The sequence below is a fragment of the Coregonus lavaretus genome (assembly GCF_964263955.1).
Source record: "Coregonus lavaretus genome assembly, chromosome: 28".
Classification (NCBI taxonomy): Eukaryota; Metazoa; Chordata; class Actinopteri; order Salmoniformes; family Salmonidae; genus Coregonus; species Coregonus lavaretus.
In genome coordinates this window covers 11,605,152-11,630,960 of record NC_140015.1, presented here as the reverse complement: position 1 = coordinate 11,630,960, position 25,809 = coordinate 11,605,152, and the positions used below count along the sequence as shown (strand labels likewise).

The 25,809-nt window shown below is 42.6% G+C and overlaps 2 protein-coding genes across 3 annotated transcripts; both read left to right on the top strand.

Moving 5' to 3' along the window:
• Positions 1–838: 838 nt before the first annotated feature.
• LOC311104268 (stAR-related lipid transfer protein 3-like) lies at positions 839–18,149 on the top strand. The gene is made up of 14 exons (XM_084146055.1): positions 839–899; positions 8,303–8,547; positions 9,084–9,161; positions 9,364–9,441; positions 9,567–9,620; positions 10,166–10,283; positions 10,534–10,635; positions 10,803–10,951; positions 11,294–11,356; positions 11,530–11,625; positions 11,793–11,872; positions 12,047–12,151; positions 12,329–12,422; positions 16,153–18,149. The coding sequence occupies exons 2-14, from the start codon at positions 8,329–8,331 to the stop codon at positions 16,255–16,257; spliced, it is 1,341 nt and encodes a 446-aa protein (XP_084002181.1). The 5' UTR covers positions 839–899; positions 8,303–8,328; the 3' UTR covers positions 16,258–18,149.
• A 2,534-nt stretch (positions 18,150–20,683) lies between these two features.
• On the top strand, positions 20,684–25,510 carry LOC311104270 (melanoregulin-like). Of its 2 annotated transcripts, XM_084146059.1 has the most exons (6): positions 20,710–21,295; positions 21,429–21,519; positions 22,492–22,654; positions 23,129–23,219; positions 23,342–23,505; positions 24,265–25,509. In XM_084146059.1, the coding sequence occupies exons 2-6, from the start codon at positions 21,431–21,433 to the stop codon at positions 24,487–24,489; spliced, it is 732 nt and encodes a 243-aa protein (XP_084002185.1). In that variant the 5' UTR covers positions 20,710–21,295; positions 21,429–21,430; the 3' UTR covers positions 24,490–25,509. The 2 variants fall into 2 exon arrangements, with proteins under 2 accessions (XP_084002184.1, XP_084002185.1); XM_084146058.1 differs by having other exon boundaries at positions 20,684–21,519; positions 24,265–25,510.
• The last annotated feature ends 299 nt before the right edge of the window (positions 25,511–25,809 follow it).

The following is a 25,809-nucleotide window of genomic DNA, read 5'->3' as shown; positions in this document are numbered from 1 at the left end:
GAGGTTGGTGGCACCTTAATTGGGGAGAACAGGCTCGTGGTAATGACTGGAGCGGAATAAGGTGGAATGGTATCAAATACATCAAACACATGGTTTCCAGGTGTTTGATGCCATTCCATTTGCGCGTTCCGGCCATTATTATGAGCCGTTCTCTCCTCAGCAGCATCCACTGGTGTGTGTGCGTGTGTATTTGTGCGCTCATGCCTGCATTCCTTGTGGATCTGTGATGAACATAAAAAGTAATCGTCACAGTAATACACAAGGACACAGCTTGGATGAAGGGATTCGGTTTGTTCTGGTGTGTGAAACTAATCCTAAAACTTTAAAAATATACTTAGAAAATGAGTTGTTGTTTTTTTTATTAAAAAAAATATATGGCCTTAATTATGGGTACTACCCCACCACAAATTTTTTTTCCACAAGTGGTCCGTATTTCACAGCCCATGATTGAATGAATGACCATGATCCACATTCCAGAAGGAATTCTGATCCTTGGAATTCTGTTTGGTTGCTTCTCAGATGGTATGTTGGTCAAGTGGAGCTTGTCAGAAAACACCCGCTTGGAAAACCAAACTAGCAAAGTCAGCTGATGACAAATTACAAAACAGGCTTCCTAGAAAGTAGGCTAATTCATTTATTTGGAGTGACAAATTATTGCAACAATAGACAAATATAATGGTAGGTCCTTTAATATTGCATTTGTCTGGACTTGTAAGCCAAACGTAGCTTAAGTAGCCTACTGCTACTGTTGTCAGATGAAAAACAAATAGCTTACATCGTACCACCATAGACATTAAAGCCAGTTTACCACAAGTCTAAACCGGAAGTGAGATAGTGACCCGTTTCATGTAAAAGTATTCCCGGAAGATAAGTTCGTCGATGATGATGTACTAAATCAGGTGAGTTAAAGGCTGAGGACTACAGTTTTCCCTTATTAAATTCAAACCAATTTCGTGTGGTCATTGTTCAGATGTGAAATTTGTATCCTATGTATTTATGTTTAATTGTAATATATTCATGAGAATGGGGTGTATACTGTGGCTATGTTATTAGCTAGCTAATGCTAAAGACAGCGCTAACACTGTTGTTTTCTCCACTTGTTATGCAAGCCTGTATCAATTAAATATTACCCCCAGTATTATATATACTAATTGTACATGTGTGGACGGAAACGGAACCTGCATGTATTGCTAAGCCAGTTGTAGCTAGCCAGTTTCAGTTTAGCTGTCAGCTAGCTAGCTGGTTAGCTAGCAATCTACTGTCTGTAGCTAGTTAGCTAACGTTATATTTTTTTTATATACCCTAGTTTCTGTCCAGTTTTAGTACCATTTCTAATGCAGTGATTTGTGTCGACTTGTTTTGATATGACTCTGTCTGAGTCATAACTCAGTCAACTTGGTCACTTATGTAATGTGGCTGACGGTACACAGGCCAGATCTCAGGATTAAGTTGTTTGTCTGTATGAGGGTAATTTAGCCTAATGTGTTCAGTGAGTCTTCAACCACAATGCAAATTGATGCATTCTATGCTAATCAATACTGTAAATAGGCCTACTCAGAATCGGATAAATCAACAGCATTTATTGTTATCTCTAACAGGCCAATGATTTGTGTTTACTTTATTAGAGGGTGGGGCCTGCCATCACAGTGACGATCAAGTCTTGATGATTGACAAAATCTATCATCTTTACCCTTTCCGTGCATGTATGCACTTGCGCTGCCTTTTTACTGAAAACACTGTGTTGTGTTAAGTTTTCCTTGTGGGGTATTTCCATTTGAATTCAACCACTTTTTGACAGCACCCCTTTTGATTTTAACGAAACCTATACATATTTGCCCATGGTAGAAGTGGTCAGAAATTACCCTTTTGGACCTGAATGCCAAAACATCCAAGAGATAAAGGTGCTCAAAGTTGACCCATTTTTGCATACCCCACCATACCATGAGACATCCATATCTTCATCACTGGAAAAGATAAACGGTTGAGATTGATATCATTTAAAAGCTTACAAACAGGGTATTGGAAAGTTGATAAGATCATCAGGCAATCATTTTGTATGATCTTCTGTCTAGAATAGAACATCATCATTGATGATGATCAAATCTAATTTTAATGGTTGCCTATACACATAATTAGCAGATGTCAGTGAAATGCTTGTGTTCCTAGCTCCAACAGTGCAGTAATATCTAACAATACAAACGAATCAAAAGTAAATGAATGGAATTAAGAAATATTAGGACGAGCCATGTCAGAGTCCTGAGTATAAATAAATATATGTGTGTTTGTGATGGGATGTATAGACAGTATGTGGATAGAATATGTAGTATATCTGAAGAATACGTAGGATAGAATAGTATATGTACAGCAATAGTTGAATAGGATGGCCTTGACTAGAATACTGTATATACATATGAAATGGGTAAAACAGTATGTAAACATCATTAAAGTGACCAGTGTTCCATGTCTATGTATATAGGGCAGCAGCCTCTAAGGTGCAGGGTTGAGTAACCGGGTGGTAGACGGCTAGTGACAGTGACTATTTCAGGGCAGGGTGCTGGGTGGAGGCCGGCTAGTGATGGCTATTTAACAGTCTGATGGCCTTGAGATGGAAGCTGTTTTTCAGTCTCTCGGTCCCAGCTTTGATGCACCTGTACTGAACTCGCCTTCTGGATGATAGCGTGGTGAACAGGCCGTGGCTCGGGTGGCTGAGGTCCTTGATGATCTTCTTGGCCTTCCTGTGACACCGGTGCTGTAGATGTCCTGGAGGGTTGGCAGTGTGCCCCCGGTGATGCGTTGGGCAGACCACACCACCCTCTGGAGAGCCCTGCGGTTGCGGACGGTGCAGTTGCCGTACCAGGCGGTGATACAGCCCGACAGGATGCTGTCAATGGTGCACCCGTAAAAGTTTGTGAGGGTCTTAGGTTCCAAGCCAAATGTCTTCAGCCTCCTGAGGTAATAATTAGTTAACATTTACATTTCAATGGTGTATCAACTAAATTGCAGTGCTCTGAAGGGATAGGTCCATTCTATGAATTCTATTTCTATGATTGAAGTGACATCCACCCTGTATTCAAGAGCATGTTGAGTCTCAACCGATGGCGGGCAGAACACAAAAATCTCAAATGACGTGAAATAGGGTCTAAGCTACAACAAACACTACATGGCCAAAAGTATGTGGGCACCCCTTCAAATTAGTGGATTTGGCAATTTCAGCCACACCCGTTGCTGACAGGTGTATACAGTTGAGCACATAGCCATGCAATCTCCATAGAAAAACATTGGCAATAGAATGGCCTGTACTGAAGAGCTCAGTGACTTTCAACGTGGCACCGTCATAGGATGCCACCTTTCCAACAAGTCAGTTTGTCAAATTCCTGCCCTTCTAGAGCTGCCCTGGTCAACTGTAAGTGCTGTTATTATGAAGTGGCTCAGCCGTGAAGTGGTAGGCCACACAAGCTCACAGAACGGGACCGCTGAAGTGCCTAAAATTTGTCTGTCCTCAGTTGCAACACTCGCTACCGAGTTCCAAACTGCCTCTGGAAGCAAAGTCAGCACAATAACTGTTTGTCGGGAGCTTCATGAAATGGGTTTCCATGGCCGAGCAGCTGCACACAAGCCTAAGATCACCATGCTCAATGCCAAGCATCGGCTGGAGTGGTGTAATGCCTGCCGCCATTGGACTCTGGAGCAGTGGAAATGCGTTCTCTGGAGTGATGAATCACGCTTCACCATCTGGCAGTCCGATGGACGAATCTGGGTTTGGCGGATGCCAGGAGAATGCTACCTGCCCCAATGCATAGTGCCAACTGTAAAGTTTGGTGGAGGAGGAATAATGGTCTGGGGCTGTTTTTCATGGTTCGGGCTAGGCTCCTTAGTTCCAGTGAAGGGAAATCTTAACGATACAGCATACAATGACATCCTAGATGATTCTGTGCTTCCAACTTTGTGGCAACAGTTTGGGGAAGGCCCTTTCCTGTTTCATCATGACAATGCCTCCGTGCACAAAGCGAGGTCCATACAGAAATGGTTTATTGAGATCGGTGTGGAAGAACTTGATAGGCCTGCACAGAGCCCTGACCTCAACCCCATCGAACACCTTTGGGTTGAATTGGAACGCAGACTGCGAGCCAGGCCTAATCGCCCAACCTCACTAATGCTCTTGTGGCTGAATGGAATCAAGTCCCAGCAGCAATGTTCCAACATCTAGTGGAAAGCCTTCCCAGAAGAGTGGACGCTGTTATAGCAGCAAAGGGGGGGACCAACTCCATATTAATGCCCATGATTTTGGAATGAGAGATGTTCGATGAACATGTGTCCACATACTTTTGGCCATGTAATGTATGAGTACAGTTGAAGTCGGAAGTTTACATACACTTAGGTTGGAGTCATTAACTCGTTTTTCAACCACTCTTCAAATTTCTTGTCAACAAACTATAGTTTTGGCAAGTTGGTTAGGACATCTACTTTGTGCATGACACAAGTAATTTTTCCAACAATTGTTTACAGACAGATTATTTCACTTATAATTCACTGTATCACAATTCCAGTGGGTCAGAAGTTTACATACACTAAGTTGACTGTGCCTTTAAACAGCTTGGAAAATTCCAGAAAATTATGTCATGGCTTTAGAAGCTTCTGATAGGCTAATTTACATAATTTGAGTCAATTTGAGGTGTACCTGTGGATGTATTTCAAGGCCTACCTTCAAACTCAATGCCTCTTTGCTTGACATCATGGGAAAATGAAAATAAATCAGCCAAGACCTCAGGAATTTTTTTGTAGACCTCCGCAAGTCTGGTTCATCCTTGGGAGCAATTTCCAAACGCCTGAAGGTACCACGTTCATCTGTACAAAAAATTGTACGCAAGTATAAACACCATGGGACCATGCAGCCGTCATACTGCTCAGGAAGGAGAAGCGTTCTCTCTCCTAGAGATGAACGTACGTTGGTGCAGAAAGTGCAAATCAATCCCAGAACAACAGCAATGGACCTTGTCAAGATGCTGGAGGAAACAGGTACAAAAGTATCTATATCCACAGTAAAATTAGTCCTATATCGACATAACCTGAAAGGCCGCTCAGCAAGGAAGAAGCCACTGCTCCAAAACCGCCATCAAAAAGCCAGACTACGGTTTGCAACTGCACATGGGGACAAAGATCGTACTTTTTGGAGAAATGTACTCTGGTATGATGGAACAAAAATAGAACTGTTTGGCCATAATGACCGTCGTTATGTTTGGAGGAAAAAGGGGTCCGCTTGCAAGCCGAAGAACACCATCCCAACCGTGAAGCATGGGGGTGGCAGCATCATGCTGTGGGGGTGCTTTGCTGCAGGAGGGACTGGTGCACTTCACAAAATAGATGGCATCATGAGGAAGGAAAATTATGTGGATATATTGAAGCAACATCTCAAGACATCAGTCAGGAAGTTAAAGCTTGGTCGCAAATGGGTCTTCCAAATGGACAATGACCCCAAGCATACTTCCAAAGTTGTGGCAAAATGGCTTAAGGACAACAAAGTTAAGGTATTGGAGTGGCCATCACAAAGCCCTGACCTCAATCCTATAGAAAAGTTGTGGGCAGAACTGAAAAAGCGTGTGCGAGCAAGGAGGCCTACAAACCTGACTCAGTTACACCAGCTCTGTCAGGAGGAATGGGGGGAGAAGCTTGTGGAAGGCTACCTGACACGTTTGACCCAAGTTAAACAATTTAAAGGCAATGTTACCAAATACTAATTGACTGTATGTAAACTTCTGACCCACTGGGAATGTGATGACATAAATAAATCATTCTCTCTACTATTATTCTGACATTTCACATTCTTAAAATAAAGTGGTGATCCTAACTGACCTAAGACAGGGCATTTTTACTAGGATTAAATGTCAGGAATTGTGGAAAACTGAGTTTAAATGTATTTGGCTAAGGTGTACAGTGAGGGAAAAAAGTATTTGATCCTCTGCTGATTTTGTACGTTTGCCCACTGACAAAGACCTGATCAGTCTATAATTTTAATGGTAGGTTTAGTTGAACAGTGAGAGACAGAATAACAACAAAAAAATCCAGAAAAACGCATGTCAAAAATGTTATAAATTGATTTGCATTTTAATTAGAGAAATACGTATTTGATCCCTCTGCAAAACATGACTTAGTACTTGGCTGCAAAGCCCTTGTTGGCAATCACAGAGGTCAGACGTTTTTTGTAGTTGGCCACCAGGTTTGCACACATCTCAGGAGGGATTTTTTTTTGTCCCACTCCTCTTTGCAGATCTTCTCCAAGTCATTAAGGTTTCGAGCCTGACGTTTGGCAACTCGAACCTTCAGCTCCCTCCACAGATTTTCTATGGGATTAAGGTCTGGAGACTGGCTAGGCCACTCCAGGACCTTAATGTGCTTCTTCTTGAGCCACTCCTTTGTTGCCTTGACTGTGTGTTTTGGGTATTTGTCATGCTGGAATACCCATCCACGACCCATTTTCAATGCCCTGGCTGAGGGAAGGAGGTTCTCACCCAAGATTTGACGGTACATGGCCCCGTCCATCGTCCCTTTGATGCGGTGAAGTTGTCCTGTCCCCTTACCAGAAAAACACCCCCAAAGCATAACCACCTCCATGTTTGACGGTGGGGATGGTGTTCTTGGGGTCATAGGCAGCATTCCTCCTCCTCCAAACACGGCGAGTTGAGTTGATGCCAAAGAGCTCGATTTTGGTCTCATCTGACCACAACACTTTCACCCAGTTCTTCTCTGAATCATTCAGATGTTCATTGGCAAACTTCAGTCGGGCCTGTATATTTGCTTTCTTGAGCAGGGGGACCTTGCGGGCGCTGCAGGATTTCAGTCCTTCACGGCGTAGTGTGTTACCAATAGTTTTCTTGGTGACAATGGTCCCAGCTGCCTTGAGATCATTGACAATATCCTCCCGTGTAGTTCTGGGCTGATTATTCACCGTTCTCATGATCATTGCAACTCCACGAGGTGAGATCTTGCATGGAGCCCCAGGCCGAGGGAGATTGACAGTTCTTTTGTGTTTCTTCCATTTGCGAATAATCGCACCAACTGTTGTCACCTTCTCACCAAGCTGCTTGGCGATGGTCTTGTAGCCCATTCCAGCCTTGTGTAGGTCTACAATCTTGTCCCTGACATCCTTGGAGAGAGTTTGGAATCTGATTGATTGATTGCTTCTGTGGACAGGTGTCTTTTTATACAGGTAACAAACTGAGATTAGGAGCACTCCCTTTAAGAGTGTGCTCCTAATCTCGGCTCGTTACCTGTATAAAAGACACCTGGGAGCCAGAAATCTTTCTGATTGAGAGGGGGTCAAATACTTATTTCCCTCATTTAAAATGCAAATCAATTTATAACATTTTTGACATGCGTTTTTCTGGATTTTTTTGTTGTTATTCTGTCTCTCCCGAGTGGCGCAGTGGTCTAAGGCACTGCATCGCAGTGCTAGCTGTGCCACTAGAGATCCTGGTTCGAATCCAGGCTCGTCCAGGGTAGGGGAGAGAATGTCCAGGGTAGGGGAGGGAATGGCCGGCAGTGGATGTAGCTCAGTTGGTAGAGCATGGCGTTTGCAATGCCAGGGTTGTGGGTTCAATAAAATAATGTATGCGCTAACTGTAAGTCGCTCTGGATAAGAGCGTCTGCTAAATGACTAAAATGTAAATGTCTCTCACTGTTCAAATAAACCTACCATTAAAGTTAGAGACTGATCATTTCTTTGTCAGTGGGCAAATGTACAAAATCAGCAGGGGATCAAATACTTTTTTCCCTCACTATGTAAACTTCCGACTTCAACTGTATATGAAGAAATCAGCGTTTAAAAATAACATTTTATGTAACTTTTTTTTTCAAGAAATAGTCAAATGGTTTGAAAACACTGTTTGTAAGCTTTTAAATTATAGCAAACGCAACCGTTTATCTTTTCCAGTGATGAAGACATCAATGTCTCTTGGTATGGTGGGGTATGCAAAATGGGTCAACTTTGAGCACCTTCATCTTCTGAATGTTTTGGCATTCAGTACCAAAAAGTCACTTTCTGACCTTTCTTCCATGGGCAAACATGAATGGAAAGTTTTGTTGAAATGAAAAGGGATGCTGTTAAAAAGTGATTGAATTCTAATATTTTTACCCTGTGATGATTTTTCTCTTCTTATACCCCTAAACACTGGGCCAGTTTCCCAGACACAGATACTCCATTAAAATAGCTTTTTAGTCAAGGACTAGGCTTAATCTGCTTCTGGGAGACCAGCCGAACTCTTTCACTGGCCACACCTCACCATTACTCCCCCTCTTTCTGTCCCAGGTGGATCGACCCCTCTCTCAGTAGGAATGCCGGGCGGAGTGGACAATGGGGAGTTTAGGGGGAGCCTTCCTGCCATCGCCTCTCTGAATGCGTCCTACTCCACCTCTGTATCCCTCCCCTCTCCCCACTACCTGGTGGTGCCCCCTGGGGAGAAGAAGGTCATCTCGGACGTCCGTCGCACCTTTTGCCTCTTCGTCACATTTGACCTCCTCTTCATCTCCCTGCTGTGGATCATCGAGCTCAATGTGAGGTCACCTGTTGTCAATCTATTTCTACTCTCTCGTCTATTGTTGCTTTCTCTCATGTCTCACTTGTTGGTCTCTGCCCCTTGTTTTAGACTATTTTTCTCAGGATCACTCTCCGTACTTGTTTTCACTGTTCTACATTATGTCCATTGTGTATATTAAGAACACCTTCCTAATATTGAGTTGCATTTTTAATTTAACAAGTGACATCAATAAGGGATCATAGGTTTCACCTGGTCAGTCTTTCATGGGTGTTCTTAATGTTTTGTATACTCGGTGTATTGCTCTTCTTCTCTCTTTACCACTTCCTTTTAAAAATGTCAACAAGATTATTAGTCAGATTCCCAGCAGAGCTGTTAACAGTTATAGGTTAATAGGTTATTTGCTCTCAGTGTGTGTCCGTTACTGTCTCTCATCATGTCAGCGTTCCCTGATGATGATGGTATGTATGTATGCATGTATGTATGTTTTAGGAAGAGCTTGCCTCTGGCTGCATGTTTTACATATGGTTCAACTCTTGCTTTGTCCCACTGCAGATCAATAACTCCATTTGGCAGAGCCTTGAGCTGGAGGTTGTCAAGTACAACTTCCAGTCCTCCTTCTTTGACATATTTGTGAGTGTAAACGGTCATGCTATAATTTGAATAGGTCAGAAAGTCATACGTTTTAATGAACTGAACATACTGTCAAGGTTATTCACATGCCGATGCTTGCCTTTATTGAAAGCAAAGTCAACATGGCCAGCTCTCATGATCAGATACGGAAATAACTTGGAAGTTTTGCTCTCTTCTTGTTTGGCTTTTTCCTCCACCATAGCTCCTTGCCTTGTTTCGTTTCCTGTGTCTCCAGTTGGGCTATGCTGCCTTGCGTCTGAGGCACTGGTGGGTCATTGCGGTAAGAGAGCTCCTTGAGACAGACTGGTACCTAGATGGACTGGTGGTCATATGTGGTGTTCTGACTGCTCCCACCCAATACCAGCTGTGAATGCTCATGTTTTTAACAGTGTTTCATTCTCATAGATCACCACTCTAGTGACCAGCTCCTTCCTTGTAGCCAAAGTCATCCTCTCCAATGTGAGTGCCTCCCCCTCTCCTCTCATACCAGAAACAGTTTTGACTGAGCTCAACAGTTGTTTGTTTTCTGAGCCACTTCACATTTTCACTTCTCTTAATTAGAACATTAATGTACTGTCAGTTTGTCTGCAGTTTACCTTTACTGTGTATTCAGCATGGTGGGGATTATACATTCAAATCTATTAGGATCTGAGTTAAGCCTTTCTTCTATCCTGTGTCTACACGCCTGCACCCACACACCCCTACAATCTCTTTGCTATTTATTTTTAACAAAGGGGAAGGTGACAAAATGTTGCTTTTGTCAAGATACTGCTCAGCATCATGTCTCAGAAATGGCAGAAGTAGTAGTGTTTATTCAAATGGCTGTCTACACAAGTGTATGGCTGAGTCCCAAATGCCACCCTTTCCTCTATAGTGCACTACTTTTGACCAGACCCCTATGGACCCTGGTCAAAAGTAGTGCACTAAATAGGGAATAGGGTGCCATTTGGGATGTAGCCTATATATACCATTTGTCTCAGACTGACATGTCATTCCTCACACAGCTGCTATCCCAGAATGCCTTTGGCTACGTGTTGCCCATCACATCCTTTGTGGTGGCGTGGCTGGAGACGTGGTTCCTGGACTTCAAGGTGCTCTCCGTAGAGGCTGGTGATGAGAGAGGTGAGTCACAGAGAGATGGATACATTTCAATGGGATCAACGGAAACTCCTGGACATGTTTGTTCAGTCATTTTGCCAGATAGGACATGAATATGCAAAAGATAAAGGAAATCCCCTCAGAAGGAGGAAGTGGGTTGTAGTTGAGGGACAGAAGTAGGGATGGAATGATGCATTGGATAATGGAATGGACAAAGAGGAGAGGAAGATATGTGGTCTTTTACTTCTCTCTTTATGGTCTCTGTCTCACTCAGCCTACCTAGCAGCAGTGAACGCAGCGTCGGAGCGAGCTCCCATGATCTACCCTCGCGCTGTGTCTGAAGGACAGTTCTACTCTCCACCTGAATCCCTTGCAGGTACCACACTACATCTCCATTTCTCTCTCTCCTTGTAATTCTCAATGTCTGTCTCTGTATCTTCCATGTCTGCTGTATCTCTTTCTCTTTGTTTCACCTCTGCACAGTCTCTTACCTAACTGTAATCTCCATGCTACCTGTGTGTGTGGTTGTGTTATGATGGCCAGGGTCTGAGGAGGACTGGGATGAGGAGGGGCTGGGTCGCAGGGCAGTCTCCCACCAGGAGAAGGAGCTGGTGAGGCAGGGTAAAGAGGCCATGGCTGTGGTGGAACAGATCCTGGCCCAGGAGGAGAACTGGAAGTTTCAGAAGAACAATGTAAGTGGCTCAAGTTCAGGGGTGTCAAACTCATTCCGTGAAGGGCTGAGTGTCTACTGGTTTTTGTTATTTCCTTTCAATTTGTGTCCAGTTAAGACCTAGACAACCAGGTGAGGGGAGTTCCTAACTAATCAGTGACCTTCATTGGTCAATCAAGTATGAGGGAGGAGGGAAAACCAGCAGACACTCGGCCCTCCATGGAATGAGTGACACTTGTGCTCTAGTTGCTTCTGGTTAGCTACTTGGTGTTGTACGCTGTTAGTCTGTGGTGTGGACACGAGGGTTTGATAATGACCGATTTACTGGATGTTGCTAAAATTACGTTGTTTCTCCTTTTGTCAGGACGCGGGGGATTCTGTGTACACACTGGAGATCCCCTTCCATGGAAAGACCTTCATTCTCAAGGTACACTGTCATTACTGTTTAATTTTGTGTATGGTCTTTGCTTTCATAACATGTGGCTTGTCTGGTGTAAGTATTTGGGACATTGGGCTATATATCGTATATTTGTGGTCTTCCTGGACGGTTTGATAGGTTTGGATTTATACCTATTGGTTTGTGTGTGGTGTATTTCCCAGGCCTTTATGCAGTGTCCAGCAGAGCTGGTGTACCAGGAGGTGATCTTACAGCCAGAGAAGATGGTCCATTGGAACAAAACTGTTTCTGGCTGCCAGGTAACCTGCACTATCCTCTCTCCTCTTTCTCATGACTGGTCATCAGACAAACAGGCTTAACCTAATACAGTGAACCTACTGTGAAAACTGTTTTATTATGATTCAGATAAGTTGTTGTGGCCTGTACGATGCCAAAGGGTGACGTTGCTCTTCATTTGTTCCTTTAGATCCTCCAGAGGGTTGATGACAACACGCTGGTGTCGTACGATGTCTCTTCCGGGGCAGCAGGGGGGGTAGTGTCTGCCAGGTAACTCAACACAACATGGACTACCTCGAATATGGCAGCCACCCTGTTCCCTATGTAGTGCACTTCTCTTGCGGGCCTGGTCAAAAGTAGTACATTATATAGGGTGCCATTTATATAGGGTGCCAACCCTCGTTTTGTCCATGTAAAAGTAATTAATGTCCTTGTCTCCCTCAGAGACTTTGTGAATGTGCGGCGGGTGGAACGCAAACGAGACTGCTACATCTCTGCTGGCATGGCAACCGACCATGACGCCAAGCCTCCGCACAGTCGCTATGTCAGGTCTGGCCTTGCCTCTAGACAGCCTCATTTCACTGGGAACAATACTGAAAGCAAATCATGTCAACCAGACCATTCATGCTAGTTAATTAGCCGGTATGTGATACTACCATCCCTCTCCTCTAACTCTCTCTTCTCCTCTCCTCCCTACCATCCATCCCTCTCTCTTCTCTTCCCTAGAGGTGAGAATGGTCCAGGAGGGTTTGTGGTCCTGAAGTCCAGCAGTAACCCCTCGGTTTGTACCTTTATCTGGGTGCTCAACACAGACCTCAAGGTAAGAGCACACTGTTATGGAGTCTTCAATATCCTGACCTAGTGAGATATACATGGCGGAGACTCAATCAAGCTAGTCGTCTTGACTTCTTTCTTATGTCATTCTCGTTGGCACCAAAAGTTACAAAAGTGTTGATAGGGGACAGAATGCGGTCGGACCATCATATAATTGTCGCATACATTACACTTACTGAATTTCCACGTGGACGAGGATATTGGAAATGTAATCAAAGCCTATTGGATGATAACTTGTTTTTAACTAGGACAGAGGAATTTATAACAGATTTTTTCCGACATAACATACGTACAGAAAATCCCCTTATTGTATGGGACACCTTTAAATGTGCCTTTAGAGGCCATGCAATTCAGTACTCATCTCGAAAACAAAAGCAATTTAGGTTAAGAGTCCATACTAACAAAGGAAATAGAAGGTCTAACAGAACACATAGATAGCAATAAAAACTGTAACATAGAGGCTCAGAATAAATTAGAGGAAAAACAAAAAGAAATGGAGAAACTTATTCAAGAAAGATCAAGTGTAATATATTATAGAAATAAAACAAACTGGATGGAATATGGGGGAAAATGCACCAAATTATTTTTTAATCTTCAACATAGAAATGCTAACAAAAATAATTGAAACTGCTTACAAATGACGGAGTCACCCATGATTCACCAAATGATATTTTGAAGGAGGAAGCAAAGTACTTTAAGCATATGTTTTCGTTTCAGTTGCCTCCATCTCCTCTAACTGAAGCTAATTTTAGGGATTTTTTTTCTATTGATAATATAAAATTAACAGCCATACAGAAAGAATCATGTGAAGGTGAAATTACAGAGGAGGAAATTCTGGATGCAATTAAAGACTTTAAGTCAGGGAAAACTCCAGGGTTGGATGACATACCAGTCGAGGTATACCAAACCTTTTATGATATACTCAGAGGACCGTTATTAGCATGTTTTAACCACTCCTATGTAAATGGTAGATTATCAGACACTCAAGAAGAAGGTCTGATTTCATTATTACTGAAACAGTATACAAGTGGGAAATATAAAGATCCAGTCCATTTAAAAAAAATTGGAGGCCCCTTACACTTCAGTGTTGTGATGCAAAATGTATAGCGCATTGAATTAAAAAGGTATTGTCAGACATTATTCATTCTAATCAGACAGGTTTTTTACATGGACGATACATTGGAGATAATATAAGGCAAGTACTGGAAACAATAGAACACTATGAAACATCTGGGAAACCAGGCCTGCTAGACTTTGAAAAGGCATTTGATAAAGTACAACTGGAGTTTATATATAAATGCCTGGAGCATTTCAATTTTGGAGAATCTCTTATAAAATGGATTAAAATAATGTATAGTAACCCTAGGTATAAAATAGTAAATAATGGCTATTTCTCCGAAGGTTTTAAACTATCAAGAAGAGTAAAACAAGGTTGTCCATATTATCGGCATATATATTTATTATAGCCATCGAAATGTTAGCTATTAAAATCAGATCCAGCAATAATATCAAGGGATTAGAAATCCAGGGCTTAAAAACAAAGGTGCCATTGTATGCTGATGATTGATGTTTTCTTTTAAATCCACAACTTGAATCCCTCCACAGCCTCATAGAGGATCTAGATACATTTTCTAACCTCTCTGGATTACAACCAAATTATGATAAATGTACTATATTACGTATTGGATCACTAAAATATAAAACATTTGCATTACCATGTAGTTTACCGATAAAATGGTCTGATGGTGATGTGGATATACTCGGAATACATATCCCAAATGAAATAAATGATCTCACTCCAATACATTTTAATAGAAAGTTAGCAAAAATAGATAAGATCTTGCTACCATGGAAAGGTAAATACCTGTCTATTTGTGGAAAAATCACCCTTATTAACTCTTTAGTGTTTACCTATTTGCTTATGGTCTTGCCTACGCCTATCGAACAGTTTTTTAAAATTATATGAGAAAAAAATATTCCATTTTATTTGGAACGGCAAGCCAGACAAAATTAAACGGGCCTATTTATATAATGAATATGAATTCGGAGGACAGAAATGATTAAATATTAAAGCATTAGACCTATCACTAAAAGCTTCAGTCATACAAAAGTTATACTTAAATCCGAACTGGTTCTCTAGCAAATTAGTAAGATTGTCTCACCCCATGTTCAAGAATGGCCTTTTTCCCTTTATTCAGATTACAACCTCTCACTTTCAGTTATTTGAAAAGGAAATCATCTCCCAAATATCACTATTTCTAAAACAAGCCATAGAAAGTTGGTTGCAATTTCAATTTAATCCTCCAGAAATGACAGAACAAATAATGCAACAAATATTGTGGTTAAACTCAAATATACTAATTGATAAAAAAACATTATTTTTTGAAAAAATGTTTTTAAAAAGGTATAGGCTTCGTAAATGATATCATAGGTAGGACTGGTGGAGTTATGTCGGACATGCAGCTAACAAAAACATATGGAAATGTCTGCTCTACCCAAAATTACAATCAAATAATTGCAGCATTACCGCAAAAATGGAAGAGGAAAGTGGAAGGTGGAAAAAGTAAGGAACTTGTCTGTCGGCCCTGCATTAAGGAACATAATTGGTTAAAGAAAATTGTGATAAATAAAAAAGTATACCAGTTTCATTTAAGGACCAAAGGATTGACAGCCGTCCCATATAGATTGCAAAATAGTTGGGAAGAGATTTTTGACGTACCGATTCCATGGCATAGTGTTTATGAACTGATACGCAAAACAACGCCGGATTCAAAACTTAGAATTGTTCAATTTAAATTACTATACAAAATTCTTGCTACCAATAGAATGTTATTTATATGGGGGATACAATCTTCCCAGCTCTGCAGATTTTGCTGCGAAGAGACAGAATCATTAGATCATTTGTTTTGGTACTGTCCATTTGTAGCTTGTTTTTGGACACAGGTCCAGGAATGGCTAAAGGATTGCAATATTTACCTGGAGCTAACCCTGCAGATAGCACTTCTGGGTGATCTGAAAAGTCATAGTCAATCGATCAATAATATAATAATACTTTTAGCAAAAAAATATATTTTCAATTTACAAACAGTAGAAACTATGAGAATAGAAGGGTTCAGAGCTTTTGTGAAACATCACAGTACAGTTGAAAAATATATGGCAAATAGAAATCCAAGATGGATGGTGTTAAGAGATAGATGGGTGGTGTTGAATGGAGCTGAAGGATGGGACTAATAACAACTAATAACAACAAGATAACTAATGTAAAGCATACTGTGTCCATAATAAGTATATAGGTTATAGGTTGAGAGCTTTTGTGAAAGAGCACAGTTAGAAAGATAAGGCATATAGAAGCAAACCGGATGGACATCATGAAAATGATCGGAGAGTTTGAGGGTAGAGGAAGTTCAGGAGTAAAAACAAACAAAATAGAATTATTGTAAAATTGACTGTGTCCATAAAATGTATATAGTATGTATAAGCTGGAAGTAGAGGCCTAAGCGTTGTTTTTCACTAGTTTACTCCAATTAGGGAAGGGGTCGTGGGGTTGGAAAGTAATACATGGAAATATATATTTTTAAAGGATATGTGTATGTATGTAAAAAAAAAAAAAAAAAAAAAACACTTAAGAATGGTTTGTTTGTGCTTGTTGCTTTGATAGATTGTCTGTCAGCTGGAGAAGCAGAATAAGTTTCATGTCTGATCTTGTTTTGTCTCAGGGTCGACTGCCCCGCTACCTTATCCACCAGAGTCTGGCTGCCACCATGTTTGAGTTCATGGCCCATCTACGCCAACGCATTGCTGACCTACGGTCCACTCGCTAGATGCCCTTTCACTTACTTCCTGTAGGGAAGCTGAATGCCTGCAATCCACAGCGCCACCACAGGTTTGGAGGCGTCACTGCAGATTTTTGGGAACACCTACAGTTGGAAGTGCACCTGAGATTATGGTGGATATCAAACTTACTTAGACTAGATGAAAGTCAACAGCATAGAGGATGGGAGACTGGTATGTCTGCACTTTTACCGGTCTTTTAGACGTGAGGAGGTCTGGGGCTGTCGGAGGAGACCTTCCTCCTCTCCCATAGACTCCATGTTGTTTTTAAACAGTTACACACATTTTTATGTAACTTTTCTGCTGTTTCTCTCACTGTGACGCCAGTGCTGGCTGCAACTCCCTCCAGCCAAGAAGTCTAACAGAGTTGAAAGTGTAATGGAGTTCGGACTGTGCTTGACGAGACTTGATGAAGGTGGACGTCTTTTTGACTGCGTAGGAAGAACTGGTACAATGACTGGGTTTGCTGCATCAAACCGCTAACTCTAACTCTGAGCCTTATTCTACTGTACATTTATATTAGCCATTGACTGGCTGTTTTTGCTTTTTTCTTGTTATTTTTCCACTGTCTTCACCGTGTTTCTCTGGTAACCGGGGAAACGGCTACACATGACCACATCTTAAACATAAATGGAACTGTTGGAACACAACGAACCCATAGTGTGTCCCTTTTTTCCTCGTTGACCCTCACTGCACTGTGATCCATGGAAGCAGACTGTAGGGGTGATGTGGTCCTCCAGCCACTAGAGGGCGACACCACCACTGATCTACTGACAACAGGAGACAACCTACTTAATGGAGCTCAAGATGGATGGTTTGATGAGTTATCGGTCGCTCATGGGTTCATAAAGAGATTCAGAAACTCTACTCCTCTGTGCCAAGCCTTTAGTGGCCTTTTTAGCTAGAGGTAATCTAACTGCCCTTAATGATGGTTGATCTAAATTGTAACTGTATTGGTAAATGTATCGCAGCCTTCTGAAATAAGCCTTTACTGCAGACATACTGTAGTTGGAAAAGTGGCAGTAAATGAATTATGTGATTCTGTATGTTTAACATTTATCATTGTGGTGGATGCAACATTTTAGGATCATTGAAATTGGCTATAATTGGAGTTAACTGATTCTCTACTGTCTGTATGTAACAAAAAAAAAAACAGCTCCTCAATGTCAAAGCATGCTGCCTCACATATCACAACCTTCAGCATGCTGTGTGCATGTTGATGCAGTGCTGAATGTCTGGTATGTCAGGTCATTGAACATTATGCTTGTGAGAACTCATGTTCCCCTCTCATGCCTTGCAGTCCTGTAAAAAAATTAAAGCATAATAGGGAATTGTTCTGTTTTTGGCTCCACTCTATTTTAGGGCCCTAGTTAACAGGCTTAGCGACATAATTATCGTATCAGGACAGAAACAAAACATGTTACATTTTTTTATGGGCTGTCTGAAAGTGAAAATAAGGTATTAGATTTCCATGAATATATATATTTTTGCCATCTGTGTGAGTGGGAGTTTCACACTTAAACCAGTTCTGTAAATCCCTTAACTAATAATTGGGCTGAGAAAGCGGTTGGTTGGTTTGGTGCCTTTGTCACAGTGACAGAAATGGGCATTGTGTCACTGTGACCACACTTTTCTTTAACTGTTAGGACTAATCTATTACTAGAATGTCACTTGTTTACTAAAGGTATGTGTTGCAAAGGTTGTTTCGTTTTCAGTTTTGTATGTTTTCATTTCTATGATTGTTCTGTTTTGAAATTATACATAAACTGCAGATCATTTACAAAAATGTGTCAATTTAAGATACTCTTCAAATATTTTACCAGGATACTGACCAAGATTAGCCCACCTTAAATCTTGTAATAAAAATGTGAAGTTAATTATTGATGAAACATCCTGACTCCCATTTCGCAGCCTTTCCAGTGAACTTACCCCTCAACCCTGTAACACAAACTACCACAAAATAACAGAGGGCTCTGTCCAAGATGCCTGGTTGAGTAGGTCATCCTGTAGGCCTACATAGATAGCCCAGATTTACAAAATGTACACTTGTGATATTAGGAGTGACTCCGCTGAAAAGGAAGATGTCACAGGGAAAGTGTCTGTGGTAGCAAGCAGTTGATTTCAAACCACTGAGTGTTAACTGAGTTGATGCAGGCAAAACACAGGGTTTTGTCCATTAGATGCCAAACTGAACAAAATGGACTGGAACATGGAGGGACTACCTGGACTTGTCCACAGCAACCTTTGGGTTGCTAGACGTTCACGTTATACGGCGGGCCAACCACGTTACTTTCGTTTTTGCCTTAAGTAACCTTGGGTGTTATGTAACCATACCAAACGTAAATCCGAGTGTCCTGGATTTTTGTTTACTAGTTTAAATGTTACACCTAGTTGTTTAAAAATTGTTGTTTTAAAACGTTTCCTATTGCATTCCCTAATGAACACGGCCCTGGTCACACTCCATTTCTCAGCCTCCCTCCCTCTTTCTCTACCATTTGTATGGCTCTGTGCACTCGTGCTTGAGGCTGAGGTGTTTATGATTATAACACTGACTAAAGTTGGCCTCACATGCAAGTCACCCTCTCGTGAGAGCTCTCCATTAACGTTTACACTTTAATCTACTATATTGTCCTTTTTCGCCTTTTGGATGAGTGTGGTAGAGAACAAGATACAGAATTTGGGTAGAGATCATTTTGTGAACCAAGCATACATTTAGTCTAGAATAAAAGGAGGTCCATTCTGCATGGATAGAATCGAAAGTATTTTTTATAATAGGAGCACTGATTTATGTTGTTTACTAATGAAACGGTTCTCTGATATTTTTTCTATTTTACAATTTTACCATTTCAACTACAGTACCTTGCAAAAGTATTCATCCCCCTTGGTGTTTTTCCTATTTTGTTGCATTACAACCTGTAATTTAAATGGAGTTTTATTTGGATTTCATGTAATGGACATACACAAAATAGTCCAAATTGGTGAAGTGAAATGAAAGAAATTACTTGTTTCAAAAAATTCTAAAAAAATAAATAACGGAAAAGTGGTGCGTGCATATGTATTCACCCCCTTTGCTATGAAGTCCCTAAATAAGATATGGTGCAACCAATTACCTTCAGTAGTCACATAATTAGTTAAATAAAATCAACCTGTGTGCATTTTAAGTGTCACATAATCTCAGTATATATACACCTGTTCTGAAAGGCCCCAGCGTCTGCAATACCACTAAGCAAGCGGCACCATGAAGACCAAGGAGCTCTCCGAACAGGTCAGGGACAAAGTTGTGGAGAAGTACAGATCAGGGTTGGGTTAAAAAATGGCATGTGGGAGACTCTCCAAACATATGGAAGAAGGTGCTCTGGTCAGATTAGACTAAAATTGAGCTTTTTGGCCATCAAGGAAAACGCTATGTCTGGCGCAAATCTAACACCTCTCATCACTCCGAGAACACCATCCCCACAGTGAAGCATGGTGGTGGGGATGTTTTTCATCGGCAGGGACTGGGAAACTGGTCAGAATTGAAGGAATGATGGATGGCGCTAAATACAGGGAAATTCTTGAGGGAAACCTGTTTCAGTCTTCCAGAGATTTGAGACTGGGACGGAGGTTCACCTTCCAGCAGGACAATGACCCTAAGCATACTGCTAAAGCTACACTCAAGTGGTTTAAGGGGAAACATTTAAATGTCTTGGAATGGCCTAGTCAATGAATGACTTAAAGATTGCTGTACACCAGCGGAACCCATCCAACTTGAAGGAGCTGGAGCAGTTTTGCCTTGAAGAATGGGCAAAAATCCCAGTGGCTAGATGTGCCAAGCTTATAGAGACATACCCCAAGAGACTTGCAGCTGTAATTGCTGCAAAAGGTGGCTCTACAAAGTATTGACTTTGGGGGGGGGGGTGAATAGTTATGCACGCTCAAGTTTTCTGTTTTTTTGTCTTATTTCTTGTTTGCTTAACAATAAAAACTATTTTGCATCTTCAAAGTGGTAGGCATGTTGTGTAAATCAAATGATACAAACCCCCCAAAAATCAATTTTAATTCCAGGTTGTAAAGCAACAAAATAGGGAAAATGGCAAGGGGGGTGAATACTTTTGCAAGCCACTGTACGTGTAGAGTACAGCCAGCTTATTGGCCTAGGGGCGATGACAACTAACAACAAATATTTTACTGTGAAGAAGTACATTCCCTAATCAAACGCTTTTGTTTAATGAAAGCCCTCAATGCAATATGTAGCCTATGCTTCTTTTATCTGGAGAATGTGTGGTTTTAAGTGTATGATTGGATGGATTACGGAGATAGGGATTGGGGTAGCAGGATGTGGGTAGCAAGGCTGCTGGGGGGCAGAGGATCATTCAGCTCACATGACTGTGCTGTGACTGAGTTGGGTCTTTTGTGTGCATGTGGATCTGTGGTGATGAGTAAGAGGGGAGAAACGACTCAGTGCTCTCTTTGTGGTGAGACATTCCCTGGGTTATCCTCTCTTCCAGCTTCTCTTCTCTGATCCAGGAGGAAAGTCTCTGAGCCAGGATTTGGAGACCCTAACTAGCTACCTCTTCTGGACCTCAGACATCGGGACCTGGAAAGAGAAGAGGATCCCGCACCAGTATATACAGAGTGGATATCGGATGGAGATTGGAACCCATAGATCTGTAACTTTTGTATTTGGAAACTAATGTTGACTCAACTCTCTTTAGAATGGTTTCTGTCTGAACAGGATGTTTTTCTTCAAACACTCATTTTGTCAGTGTGGAGGCAGGGTATCAACAGAGTGAAAATCGTGGGCGTTCAACGGCTCTGTGAATGCTTGGCAAACAGTGGATATTGTTTTGAAATCAAACTCAGAGGGAGTGACTAAGTTTCCAGGTCCGAGCCCTCATTCTACACCACTGTGTCACCTATCCTCAGCAGCCACAGCAGGGAACTGGGAGACAGAAAGAGGTGGAGATAGTGTGTTGGACTAAGTTCACCAGTGGAGCGGTCATTTTTTCCTTCTTACCTGTCCTGTACCTGGACAGGACTTGAGAAAGGGTACCGTATATCCTCTCTTGTTTGAAGAGTTTGACCATATCCGGACACTACACCTCTTTCTGCTCTCACACTATCTTCTCTTACCTCTCTACTTCCCTCTCACTCTCTCGCTCTGGCTCTCTCTCTCTATCAGAGATGGGAGCTGCCTTCAAGAGGTTCTGTGCTCGGTTCTGTTGCTGCTGTAGCGATGCTGAAAGTGAGGAGGAGAAGGAGCCTTTAATCAGGTATGCACACTTATCACCTGTACAACCCATGACACCCCGACAAACTGACATACACACTAATCACCATGACACCCCGACAAACTGACATACACACTAATCACCATGACACCCCAACAAACTGACATACACACTAATCACCATGACAACCCGACAAACTGACATACACACTTATCACCATGACAACCAATGACACCCCGACAAACTGACATACACACTTATCACCATGACACCCCAACAAACTGATATACACACTTATCACCATGACAACCAATGACACCCCGACAAACTGACATACACACTTATCACCATGACACCCCAACAAACTGATATACACACTTATCACAATGACACCCCGACAAACTGACATACACACTTATCACAATGACAAACCATGACACCCCGACAAACTGACATACACACTTATCACAATGACAAACTATGACACCCCAACACAATGACATACACACAAATCACCATGACACCCCAACACACTTACACCACCAGAGGCTGCTGAGGGGAGGATGGCTCATAATAATGGCTGGAACAGAGCCGTGTGTTTGATATATTTGATACCATACCACTTATTCCATTCCAGTCATTACCACGAGCCCGTCCTCCCCAATTAAGGTGCCACCAACCTCCTGTGACTTACACACACTTATCGAGGTACATAATATAATGCTTATAAAACAAACAATGTCACAATTCCTCATCTGACTTTTCACCCTCATCTTTCTCCACACCAATTCATAGATTTGAGAGTCATGTCATGCTCTCCAACCACAACCCTCAGATTTAGTCACACTAGTGTAATATAGAGGTGTGGAACCAACAAAGATCCTCTCTGTATCTACTGAATTGAAAACAGCTTCACAATCATCCCGATTTTCACCTGATAGACCACGCTTGCTTATGTGTGTGTGTGTGTGTGTGTGTGTGTGTGTGTGTGTATCTCTGTGTGTGTCTATTCAGTCCTGACACTTTGGAGTACTTTGACCGTGAGGCAAAGAAGCGGCGGGATCAGGAACAGAACCTATGGAGTGAGCCAGGCGACCCGAGCCACTCAGAGAGAGACGATGACCGGATCCTGTACAACCTCATCCAGAACAGGAACCAGACCCGCAGGGGCTCGCTGGTACCAGAGGAGGGACCCAGGGAGGGGGACAGGGAACACTTACTGTATGACAGCAGAGAGTTTGGGTCCCTAAGAGGGAGAAACAACCCACTGGGGACACACTGGTTGAATCAACGTTGAATTGACGTCTGTGCCCAGTGAGAGGTGGACAAAATGAGAAATCTGGGGAAAAGAGAGGCAGCGTGAAGTCATGCTAGATTGTCTGCTCTGTCTAATAGGTTTTGCAGGGCAGCATACAGCACTCTACCTCCATCAGTCAGTAGATGGTGCATTGAATGCCCTCTAGTATAATGTAGGCCTACCTTATCCAACTGGGTACCATGCCTGTCCTCCATTGTTGTCACCTGTTTGTTGGGTGAATGTGGTGCTATCTCACATCAGGCTTACTCTAGTTGATTGACTTGTGTTTGTGGTGATAGTTGTGTACTAGGTTAATCTGTTTTGTGTGTAACCCTGCACCCTTTCCCTCTGTAGGCGCACCGGCGCCTGAGTGTGGACATTGAGGGGATGAGAGATCTGCGTCGGGAGGTCAGGGACAAATGGAAGATGATCCTGGAGAATTTAGGTGAGAGAGTAGGAATGGAAGGGTAAAATGAGGGTGATGGAGAACAAATTGAAGGGTAAGATAAGAGAAAGGCAAAATGAGTAAAATCTTGTCTCTGTAACCGTGAACTCTCATTGGCTCAGGGTTCATGGCGGAGGCGGAGTCTCTGCTGACGGTGTCTGCCAGTGCGTCGTATGACCGTATGAGGAATGCCTCGGCGTCACGCACACTACTGCACACGCTCCACTCTGAGACATCTATCTTCAACACCCGGGAGGCCCCACCTGAGAGATACCTCTTCATACTGGTGAGAACAGAAACTAACAGAGGAGAGAAACTGTGTATTATGGTTATAACGTCTTCCCCTTCACTTCCTTCTCCAAATCACTTCCTGTTTGATGATGATTATGATGACCCTTATACCTCCCCTCTTCCTCTGTTTACTCTCTTTCTTCCTTCACTCTTGGTTTTTCACCCTCTCCATCTTCCTCTCGCTTTCCCTCCTCTCTCCATCTTCCTCTCGCTTTCCCTCCTCTCTCCATCTTCCTCTCGCTTTCCCTCCTCTCTCCATCTTCCTCTTGCTTTCCCTCCTCTCTCCATCTTCCTCTCTCTTTCCCTCCTCTCTCATCTTCCTCCCTCTTTCCCTCCTCTCTCCATCTTCCTCTCGCTTTCCCTCCTCTCTCCATCTTCCTCTCGCTTTCCCTCCTCTCTCCATCTTCCTCTCGCTTTCCCTCCTCTCTCCATCTTCCTCTCTCTTTCCCTCCTCTCTCATCTTCCTCCCTCTTTCCCTCCTCTCTCCATCTTCCTCTCTCTTTCCCTCCTCTCTCCATCTTCCTCTCGCTTTCCCTCCTCTCTCCATCTTCCTCTCTCTTTCCCTCCTCTCTCATCTTCCTCCCTCTTTCCATCCTCTCTCATCTTCCTCCCTCTTTCCCTCCTCTCTCCATCTTCCTCTCTCTTTCCCTCCTCTCTCATCTTCCTCCCTCTTTCCCTCCTCTCTCCATCTTCCTCCCTCTTCCCTCCTCTCTCCATCTTCCTCCCTCTTCCCCTTCTCTCTCTTTTCGTATAGGATCGTCTCATATACCTGGATGCTGCTGATGACTTCTTGGCGAAGGCTAGACGCTTCTACCCCAAGCGTGATACTGATGATGAAGATGAGGACAACCCGTTAGCCGTCAACCTGCCGTTGCTACTGGCCAGAGTGAACCGCACCATGAACGGAGGAGGGAGCGATGATGAGGATGAGAGGCTGGATGAGGGAGATGGGAGCGGAAGAGAAGAGGACAACTACTAGACAGAACAGGCGCTGCAATGACCTTTGACGGTAGACAGGGGGCAGTAGTTAGTTGTTTATGTTGCAGAGTTGGGAGTATACAGTACCAGGATGTCTGATTCTGAATATACTCTGTTGAAAATACTCTCCTAATTTGCACTGACATTAGGGGCTCTATTCAATCTGTGTTGTTGAGGTGTTACAGATTGCGCGATAGAAATGTAAAGGAAATTTCTGATTGAACCGACATATGCAGCGTTTACCGTGAATGCAGTCTCCGCTAACACAGGAACATTGCCTTTACATTTCAATCCCGCTGTGACGCTGAACTTCCGCGATACGGATTGAATCGAGCCCTAGGTTTGAACAAAAATATACAGCTTTCCTTTCTCTTCATCAGAACCGTGATCCAATATGATTCAGTTTTTCTTCTTTTTCTGTTTAGGCAGACTTAGCTGGGTCTCAGGTATATTAGGGAGAGTTTGGGATGTTATCACCCTGTCATTTTTTATCCATCAGACAGTGTTAGTTACCCAACTCCCTGGGTCTGTTCATTATTGGTCTCCGCCAGGGAACACAGTGGACACAGTAAACACAGCACTGAAACCCGTAGGGCACAGCCGTCCTGTTCCGCATCAGCACTTTGTCTCATGATTATCAGCACTTGTTTTATCTAGTCACAAGATAGTCTTTCAAAAACCATTAGATTACCTTGGAATATATGTGTATTAAACTAATTAAATACTTTTTTAGTTGTCCGTTTCCTTACGGACCATGCTTATCAAGAGGTACTAGTGTATTTTTGTTCATGAAGTTTACAGAGATGAGTTTAGTAACAAAATGACTCAACTTTGAATGAGTGTGTGTGTCTGTATGAACAGTGGAGGTTGCAGTATGTGGGTATCTAATGGACAATTTAAGTACATGTCAAGACTGTGAGAGCGTTTGGGATGTTTTTGTGAGTTGAAGGGGATGCAGTATGTGTTGAATGTTCTATTGTAGTTGATATGGAAAATAAAGTGGCAACCTGATACTGCAGGGCAAGTTGTGTGTGTGTGTGTGTGTGTGTGTGTGTGTGTGTGTTCGGCAGGGTTAATGTGTCCACTGGAGCTCTAAACTCCCAGTCACATGTCGGCATGGTGTGGTTACAGCTCCGACACTGTGGCTTACCAATGCCTGCTGTGAGCCACGCCCCACAGAGATAGCCTCTGACCTGGCCCAGTCTGGCCAGTCCTGGGCCTGCTTGTCCCTCTGGGGCCACAGGGGGTGTGTGGACGAGGATGTTGATGTTTTGATGGTCAGCTGTCTGTAATGTTACGTGAGACTGACACTGGTGAGGGT